The sequence below is a fragment of the Mytilus californianus genome, unplaced genomic scaffold (assembly GCF_021869535.1).
Source record: "Mytilus californianus isolate M0D057914Y unplaced genomic scaffold, xbMytCali1.0.p SCAF_13, whole genome shotgun sequence".
NCBI lineage: Eukaryota > Metazoa > Mollusca > Bivalvia > Mytilida > Mytilidae > Mytilus > Mytilus californianus.
In genome coordinates, this window is record NW_026262615.1 from 20,496,357 (window position 1) to 20,507,301 (window position 10,945).

The 10,945-nt window shown below is 32.3% G+C and overlaps 1 protein-coding gene across 1 annotated transcript; it reads right to left on the minus strand.

The window, feature by feature from the left end:
* Nucleotides 1-2,583: 2,583 nt before the first annotated feature.
* Nucleotides 2,584-10,560, minus strand: LOC127723895 (delta-like protein 1). Its single transcript, XM_052230611.1, has 3 exons — nt 10,485-10,560; nt 8,959-9,066; nt 2,584-2,705 (listed from the first exon to the last, which is right to left on the minus strand). The coding sequence occupies exons 1-3, from the start codon at nt 10,558-10,560 to the stop codon at nt 2,584-2,586; spliced, it is 306 nt and encodes a 101-aa protein (XP_052086571.1).
* Nucleotides 10,561-10,945: the final 385 nt, after the last annotated feature.

Sequence of the window (10,945 nt, forward strand, 5' to 3'; positions counted from 1 at the left end):
TTGTTGGTCATCTTTGTTTTGTAATTCTATGTGTTATAGGATTTCACATATTTAATGTATTTTGCGGAATATTGAACAAATGTTTTATAGGGGCTTGCATTTATCGTGATTTTACCACGGGTTTGCCCTTCAAAAGTCATGAAAGGGGTAAAATATGAGCATAGAGTGCCAACCTGTTGGAAAATCAATATGAATGCAAGCCCCCAAGTAAAATCACAAAAATACTGAACTCCGAGGAAAATTCGAAACGGAAAGTCCCTAATCAAATAGCAAAATCAAAAGCTCAAACACATCAACCGAATGGACAACAACTGTCGTATTCCTGACTTGGTACAGGTATTTTCTTAATTAAAAAATGGTGGATTAAACCTGGTTTTATAGCTAGGTAAACCTCTCACTTGTATGACAGTTGCATAAAATTCCATTATATTGACAACGATGTGTGAACAAAACAAACAGACATAATAGGTAAAAATGTCAAAAATAGGGGTACAACAGTCAACATTGTGTCATTATCTTAATCACATAAAAAAACAAACAAATATGTAAACAAACATTGGCACAATAACACAATGATGGGATGTATAAGTACAGAGCCACGTCATATGTATCAAAGAAACACAAAAAGGCATATAGAAAAAGCATATTAGCTTAAATGAAAGATAACAATACAAAAGTTATCATAGAACAATAACACAATGACGGGATGTATAAGCACAGAGCCACGTCATATGTAAAAAAGAAACACAAAAAGGCATATAGACAAAGCATATAAGCAATATGAAAGACAAGAATACAAATGTTATCATAGAACAATAACACAATGCCGAGATGTATAAGTACAGAGCCACGTCATATGTAAAAAAAAAAAAAAAAAAAAAAAAATATATTAGCAAAAATGAAAGACAAGAATACAAAAATCATCATAAAACAATAACACAATGACGGTATGTATAAGTACAGAGCCACGTCAAATGAATACCACCAAAAACAGACTAATCAGTAAAAGTAACATTCATAAAGAAAAATATATGAATACTATAACATGTTATTAAGATAATAAACAACGTCAGTACCCAGAATCTATACTTCAAGACCATCGTGTATTATTTGTGAAGTTGATACGGAATATTTATCAACAAGATCTTGATACCTTTCGATGAACTTTAAAAAAAAAAGGACGTGACGTTCTTTGACATACCCCTGGTTCATCAACTTTCTGCTCAGACACTGGTAACGTTTTACAAAGTCTGAGTAGTTGCTGCATGCTCTTGAATACCGAAAAAGTTGAGAAATCTATATTCCATATGCAGGTGAAGTTGCAATATTGCTACTAAAGTGGGGGAAATTGATAATTTCAAAATCAAAATCGTATCGTTTGTCATAGATTCTGGTACTGAAATGACTGTGTATGTCAAATTTGAGATATAAGTCTAAAAATGAGGCGGAGGAAGCCGTGTCTGTTGTTTATTTAATTTCTAGGGGATATATTAATGGAACCCAATCAGAAAAGTTTGGATTGTTAATGGAAAGAACATCATCAATATATCTGAATGTGAAATAAATGACCTGGCTTCTTTGATCATTTGTTTTTGACAAGTGTCTGAAGGAAATCAAAGAAGAGGTCGGCAGGGATAACCGCACAGTTCGTTCCCATAGGAATGCCGGCAATTTGTTGACAAAATTTTTCCTTCAAATTCAACAAATATGTTGTCAATAAGAAACTGCAGCATACTGATTACTTGTTCCTCTGAAATCATTTCTTTGTTAATAAGACAAAGACAAAAAATCTTATAGATTGAAGCGATATATGTGAAAGGAAAAGTTTGCTGTTTCCACAGTTGAAAAAAGTAAATAACAAAAATACCGAACTCCGGGGAAAATTCTAAATGGAAAGTCAAAAGCTTAAACACATCAAACAAGTGGATAAGAAAGATATAGATATTATTCAAATTCTTTCCATCGTTTGTTTATTTTTTCATGTTTTGACGACTTTCAAATTACCATTCGTGCATTTTCCCGTAAAATCCTTACATTCATATGTCACCGTTCAATGACGTTAATTACAACATCTGACGTGAGGTAAATCATTCATAAACAGCATACGACGTGAGAGTGCAATTGAAACAGCCCAAACAAATCATGACGTTTCCTTATTAACTAACATGAATATATTCGAATTTCCCACACGTGTGTACTCAAAGCGTTTGAAGAACGTCATATTAGAATGTTTGTTATACATTTTTTTAATAAGTGTTAAATGGCTCTGTTTTAAGTCGCCTTCTGTTTGTTGTTGCCACCTGAGTATGCCAATCTCTTTACACGTTTGGTTGAAGACTTTAAAAAAGTTTTAAATTTGTAACTTTATATGCGTATTTCAACATTTACTTACCGCCTGTACCTACTACCTATTGTTGTTATTCGCAGACACGAATGAATGATATTTTAACAACAATTTCATACTTATTTTCGATGGAAACAAAATTTGATATAAGGAATTTTTAGGGTAAAGTAGTTCTTTAAATTTTTTTGGTCTATTTTGTGCCATCATGAATTCATCTAAACACCAAGTTGACCTATATTTTAATCATACAAACTTTGAAATTGTTTTCCACAGTATCCAGTTGGACAGGAACAGTCAAAACTACTACCAGTCGACTTGCATGTTCCTCCATTCAAACAAGGTGAACTGTGGCATGGTGTTCCTAAAAATATTGAAACAATTTTATTGGAAAGCAATCATTATATCAAAATATAAATTTCAAAAAGAAATGATTGTTTTAGATGCGATTATTACACATCTTGCGCAAAAGTAGCCATAACAAGGTTTACTATCCAATTAGTGTTTTCGTTGAGTAAAATATGTTCATTTTGACAAATATTTGTATCATCAATATTCAAGAGTATCCCTTTTTTCATCATAATGCGTTCTTTTTCTCGGAGTTGCGATAAGCACTAATAAACAACATGTTATCTTTATTTGTCCATCTGATAGCAATGATGTAAATTATCATATATTATAACGTTACAAACCTTGACATTGACTTCCAAAGTACCCGGTTGGACAGGAACAAACAAAACTACTTCCAGCTGGTGTGCATTTCCCCCCATTTGAACAAGGTGAACTGTGGCATGGTGTGACTTGAAAAATAAAAATAAAATCATTTGTGTACAATAATTGAATCAATATTATAGGATATATCGAGATAAGAATTGTTTCTCCATTGACCTCAATATTCACTTTTAGGATTTGAACAAGATTTTGTCACAAGTGATAATTGCCTGCATTTTTCGTGGTCACAACATAATCGTGAAAAAAAAAATCATTTCAAAGTTTGCATTAACAATAAAAAAAAAAAAAAAAAAAAACTGTCGTGTGAATGTAAGTATGTATGTTGAACAGTCCACTATTTATTCAGATCATGCTACAGTGGATACTGTAGCTACTTCTGATTGTTGTTGGATTGACGTTGATTATCATCTTGATTATGTGTTATAGTGTTCTTTATTTGTCTTTGTAAATTATAACCTGAACTGCTTAGTCCATTGTTTGTAATATCCCGTTAGGCGTGGATCAATACTAATACATCTTGTCATAGTGTTATTGTGCTATGGTAATTGTTTGTATTCTTGTCTTTCATTTTTGCTTGTGTGATTTGTCTATTTGTTATTCTGTTTTTCTTTGTTGACATGCATGTTTGCTTTTATAGTGATTAAGATTATAACACAATGTTGACTTCTGTATCCCTATTTTTGATATTGTTACCTATTATTTCTGGTTTTTTTATTCCCCCTTTGTTGCCAATATAATGAAATTGTATGCAACTGTCGTAAAAGTGAGAGGTTTAGCTAGCTATAACAATAGGTTTGATCCATCATGTTCTACATTAGGAAATTCCTGTACCAAATCAGGAATATGACAGTTGGTTTTTTTTCATTTGTTTGATGTGTTTGAGCTTTTGATTGTGCCATTTGATAAGAGACTATTCGTTTTGAATTTTTCTTAAAGTTTGGTCTTGGTGTTAATTTACTTTTTGCAGACATAAATGAAATGATTTTTTTTAAATAATCTTGTTCAATGGAAATACAAGTCTAATCTTTGAAGTTTTTGGGTAAAGTTGATGTAATATTTCATTTATTTGAAAATATTTTGTATATTTTGTGCCATCATGAATTAAATCAACTTTAAAGTTAACCTATAATTTGATAATACAAACTTTGACATTGTTTTCCATCGTTTCCGCTTGTACAGGAACACACAAAACTACCACCAGTGGGCTTGCATGCTCCCCCATTCAAACAAGGTGAACAGTGGCATGGTGTTCCTAGAAAAAAATACAATAATATTTATTGGAATGCAATCATTATATCAAAATCAATGGATATATCGGGATTATATGTATTGGTTCCTTGAGCTTTTACCACATTTGAAATTGAAATAACTGTTTTAGAAAACTTTGCAGTTACCGCCGTTATTACAAGCCGTACGCAAAAGAGGTCATCAAAAGGTATGTTATACCGTTAATGTTTTCGTTGAGTAAAATATGTACTTTGCATTTAAACAGATACCTATATCATCAATACACAAGAATATCGTTTTTTCATAAAAATGCATTTCTCTCTCGGATTGACGATTTATTCTAATAAACAAAATAAAATCCATATTTGTCCATCTGATTGCAATGATGAAATTTATCAAAAATTATAACGTTACAAACCTTGACACTGACTTCCAAAGTACCCGGCTGGACAGGAACATACAAAACTACTTCCAGCTGGTGTACATTTTCCCCAATTCGAACAAGGTAAACTGCGGCATGGTGTGACTTGAAAAATAAAATAAAATTATTTGAGTAGAATCATCAATATCCTAGGATATATCATGATTATAAACGTTGCTACTTTAATTTCAATATGCAATTTGTTGATTTGTTATAGTTTTATTCGAGTGCAGTCATTATATTAAAATACTAGGATATATACGAATTAAATGTATTAGTTCCTTGAATTCTTGACACATTTTGATTAGAAATAATGTTTTAAGAAATTTTTTCAGTTACCTCGGTTATTAAAAGCAGTGCACCATGATAAGCACCAGAATGCTTACCCTTCCGGAGTACCTGAGATCATCCCCAGTTTTTGGTGGGGTTCGTGTTGCTTATTCTTTAGTTTTCTTTGTTGTTTCATCTGTACTATTATTTGTCTGTTTGTCTTTTTATTTTTGGCCATGGCGTTGTCAGTTTGTTTTCGATCTATGAGTTTGACTGTCCCTCTGGTATCTTTCGTCCCTCTTTTAAATATGTCATTTGTGTTTTCGTAGAGTAAAATATCTACTTTTAATTATGACAGATGTACAATAATATAATTTTCGTCATTCTTTTCTCGGAGTGTCGATTACCTGTAAAAGACAAAATCAAATCTTTATTTTTTCAATTTGATTGCAAAAAAAAAAATAAAAATTATAAAAAACGAAACCAACCTTGACACTGATTTCCAAAATACATGGTTGGACAGGAACAAACAAAAGTACTTCCAGCTGGTGTACATTTGCCCCCGTTCGAACAAGGTGAACTGTGGCATGGTGTGACTTACAAAATAAAAAAGAAAAAAAATTATGTGAGTACACTCCTCAATTTTCTAGGATATATAGAGAGAAATGTTGCTACCTTGACTTCAATATTAAATTTGTTAATTTGAAATAATAGTTTAAGAGTACAATCATTAAATTCAAATTCAAGGATATATCGGGATAGTCTATTTTTTTACATTTTGACCTACTATGTCGGTTTGTTTTGTTCACACATCGTTGTCATTATCATGGAATTGTATGCGACTGTCATACAAATGAGAGGTTCAGCTAGCTATAAAACCAGGTTTCTACCATTTTCTACATAAGTCAATGCCTGTACCAAGTCATTAATCTGACTTTTGTTATCCATTCATTTGGTGTGTTTGATCTTTTGATTTTGCCATTTGATTAGGGACTTTCTGTTTTGAATTTTCCTCGGAGTTCAGTATGTTTTGTAATTTTACTTTTTAGATGTATTTGTTCCTTGACCTCTTGACACATTATGAATCAACATACTTTGTTAAGAAATCATTGCAGATACCTCGATAATTGCAAGCCATGCTAAATGGTAGGCACAACAATATATATTATACCATTTTCGTTTTCATAGAAGAACATTTGTACTTTGAATTTTTGACAGATGTATATAGCATCAGTAAAAAAGAATATCGTTTCCGTCTTCTTCTCTCGGAATGGCGGTTAGCTCTAAACCTTCATTCGTCAATCTGATTTCAATGATGAAATATTAAATATTATAACGTTAAAAACCTTGACATTGACTTCCAAAGTACCCGGTTAGACAGGAACAAACAAAAATACTTCCAGCTGGTGTACATTCCCCCCCATTCGAACAAGGTGAACTCTGGCATGGTGAGACTTGAAAAATAAAATAAAATTATTTGAGTACAATCATCAATATCCTAAGATATATCGAGATTAAACATTGCTACCTTGACTTCAATATTCAATTTGTTGATTTAACAATCTATTCGCGCAATTGATAACTGTCCTGCATTTTTTTTGAGATCACGAAAAAACCGGGAGAAAAAAATCAGTGCCAACATTTCCAAGTTTGCAGTTACAAAGAAACTGTCGCGTGAATGTAAGTATGTATGTTTAGCAGTCAACTTTTACTCAAATCATGCTATAGTTTAGAATGTACCTACTGCCGATTGTTGTTGCACTGACGTTGTTATTCGTCTTAATAACGTGTTATAATTTTATTTGTCTTTGTAAATTATTACTTTCACTGTTTATTCCTTTTTTTCAAAATATTCCATTTGGCGTGGTACGATACTTATACATCCCGTCATAGTGTTATTGTGCTATGGTAAATTTTGTATTATTGTCTTTCGTTATTGCTGATGTGCTTTGTCTATATGCTTTTTTGTTTTTCTTTGTTGACATATTTGTGTGTTGTATAGTGAGTAAGATTATGGTATAGATAATGCATATTTTAAGGTTTTTCTTGTCGTAGAACACACCGAGGGGTGTCAGGATTGATCAAATGAAAGACCGACCGTAGGGAGGTCTTTCTTTGGGCAATCGTGACACCCCAAGGTGTGTTCTACGACAAGAAAAACCTTAAAATATGCATTATCTGACTTATATACCTTCAAAAAGATATTGTTTTTTTATAAAGATTTGCAAAATTTAGCATCCTATTTTACCGACCACACTAAAGTGGGATATTCCTTTCTAATGCGTTCAGGTTTTAATACGCCCTACGGCTCATTTAGAATGTGAAATAAAACTCACTAATTAATCTAGATATAAACCTTAGAAATTATTATCCATACACAATAAAAATATTACTGTAACTGCATGAAGTTAGACATAAAATGAATTGTTACCATCTGATAACGGTGTATGAAAAATACAAGACACTTTGTAAGTAATTTATTGCACCAACTTAGTTTATGGAAAAGGGGAGGTGCTATGTTTTTTGTCGATTTGTTATGACATTTTATTGCGGTAAAGTGACATGTTCCACGAAAACGAATATCAATACATGTAGGTCACAGTATGATTTCCTATTCAGTGTGTATCGTCCTGAACATGCATTAAATATTTGCCACTGGACGTTAAAAAACCATCAATCAATCAACCTATTCAGTATGAATCAATAAGATTTTCAAAATCTTACACACGAATATGTTAAATCTGGCTTTATTTTAAAGTGCTATGAAAGTTTTACATTAAATTTCATCTCGCATATATGATAATGTCTCTGTATTGTAGCGATAAATTAACAAAACTTCACATTATTTGTTTCTAAAATTAAAACTAGGTTAATGACGATTTGTTTTACACCTATCATAGATTGAACTTTAACAAATAAATTCCCAAATCGGCAACAGAAACTATCAGACGAATATAATTTTGAAGTAAATTATAGTTTGCATTTTTATCAAGGAAAATAATGACCTCACACAGGTCATTATTTTATGCCTTGGAGCATATTTCATTGAAACATGGTATCGTCCGGGTTGATTCTTCGAAAGAATGACCTATCGTTCTGAAAGAAAATAACTCCATATAGGTATATAAAACACAATGTTGATCGCTGTACCCCTATTATTGACATTTTTACCTATTATGTCTGTTGAATTTGTTCACACATTGTTGTCAATATATATAATGGAATTTTATGCGACTGTCAGACAATTGAGAGGTTTAGCTAGCTATAAAATCAGATTAAATCCACCTTTCTCTACATAAGGAAATGCCTGCACCAAGTCAGGAATATGACAGTTGTTTTCCAGTCGTTTGATGTGTTTTAGCTTTTGATTTTGCCATTTGATAAGGGATTTAAATTCTTCTCGGAGTTCTGTATTTTTGATATTTTACTTTTCATTTATTTGAAAACATTTTTGCTATTTTGTGCCATCATGAATTGAATTTACCCCACAGTTAATCAATATTTTAATCATGCAAACTTTGACATTGTTTTCCACTGTATCCATTTAGACAGGAACACACCAGTGGGCTTGCATGTTCCCCAATTCAAACAAGGTGAACTATGGGATGGTGTCCCTAGGAAAAGATATTATTAGAATGCAACCATTATATCAAAATTCGTGGATATATCGGGAATTTAAATGTTGGTTTCTTTACTTTTTACCACATTTGAAATAGAAATAATTGTTTCAGAAAACTTTGCAGTTACTGCGGTAATAACAAGCCGTGCGCAAAAGAAGCCATCACAAGGTTTTTAATACCATCAGTGTTTTTGTTGGGAAAAATATTTACTTTCCATTTTTTACAGATATTGATATCCTCATTTGCGTTATAATAATGCATTCTTCTCTCGGAGTGGCATTTAACTGTAATAGACAAAATAAAATCTTGTAATGATAAAATTTATCAAATATTATAACGTGAAAAACCTTGAAATTGACTTCCAAAGTACCCATTTGGACAGGAACAAACAAAACTACTTCCAGCTGGTATACATTTTCCCCCGTTCGAACAAGGTGAACTGTGGCATGGCGTGACTTGAAAAATAAAATAGAATTATTTGAGTACAATCTTCAATATCCAAGGATATATCGAGATATAAAATGCTGATACCTTGACTTCAATATTCAATTTGTTTGATTTGAAATATAATTATTGGAGAGCAATCAATTAAAATCCTAAGATATATCGGGAATAGAAGTGTTGGTTCCTTGACTTCTTGACACATCTGGAATAAGAATAATAGTTTTTTTTTTGGGGGGGGGGGGGATTCTTTGCAGATACCTCGATAAATACAAGCTGTGTGTCAAGGTATGCACACCCAGGTGTATTATACCATTAGAGTTTAGTTGAGTAAAATATGTACTTTGAATTTTGACAGAGCTTTGTATCATCTATATACAAGATTACCATTTTCGTCATTCTTCTCTCGGAGTGGCGATAAGCTCTAATAGACAAAATGAGATTTTCCTTTGTCAATCTGATTGCAATGATTAAATTGATCAAATAACGACACCAACCTTGACATTGGTTTCCAAAGTACCCAGTTGGACAGGTACAAACAAAACTACTTCCAGCTGGTGTACATTTTCCCCCGTTCGAACAAGGTGAACTATGGCATGGTGTGACTTAAAAAATTTATTAAAATTATTTGAGCACACTCAATATCCTAGAATACATCGAGATAAGAAATGTTGCTACCTTGACTTCAATATTCATTTTTTTGGAGTTGAACACGCTACTCGTGCAAGTGATAATTACCTGCATTTTCTTGTGATCACGACAAAATGGGGAGAAAAATCATGCCAACAATTCCAAGTTTGCAGTTATAGAAAAAACTGTCGCGTAAATGTAAGAAGTAATGTTTAGCAGTCGAATTTTAATTCACACCATTCTGCCGTGCATAGCATTAATTGTAAGGGTTTCATTTTTATATATATAATTATATCTTCTTCTTGAAAAGAAGCCACTGTTTATCTTACGTGAAGACTGTCAACTGCTTTGAGAAGTATTCGTTCTGGAATGTTCTTTTCTTCTGTTTTTGTTTTTGTTTCTTTATGTTGTCCAAGTCTGTTTTTTAATGATTTATTTTTCTTTGGGCCTTTGTTTTCTACTGATGGTTATCTTCCCATTTTGGAAAACAATAACCTGATCTGATGTACCGCCATTTGAAATTGTATCATGTTCAAAGTCAAAGTTTATCTATATAAAGCAAGGGTGCTTTTTTGAGTTTTTGGTATATTATTTTAAATTTTAGACATTTTATTTACCGAGCCCAGAAATTGAGATGCTATCCAGAGATCCTTTAAATACACTTATTCTTAAAAGGTTACCAGATCAACACTGTAATTATATCTTTGAATATTGTCTTTATTGGTATTGATATATATATATATTGATTGTATTATCAGTTAATTGAGATCAAACTTAATATTATTATTATATTCATATGTACATTTATGGTTTACAATCTGTCTGCCTGTTTCTTGGCATTGTACAAGGTCATGCTTTTCTTTGACTGTTACTGACATCTTAAAACTTAATCAGTTACATGTTGGATGAGTAATGGGGTTGATGATATTTTAGTCTTAGATGCATGATTTTTTTATTAGTTGTTATTGGCTTTGAACAAGCTGTCAGTAACTGCTAGTACTCTCTGATCTCTACTTAGTGTCTTTTGTTGTTGGGATGTATTAGTACCCTGCCACGTCCGGTATGTGCCTTTGTTTGATGTATTTCTGTGTGTATCGATCTGATGAGTTATGTCCTTTTTAACCAATTTTTATAGTTTGCTGTACTGTAACACCACTTTCCAAGGTCAGGGACGGTTTGCGGGTTGAAACTAGTTTAACCCCGCCACATTCTGTATGCGCCTGTCCCAAGTCAGGGGCCTGTTATTGAGTGGTTACCGTTTAT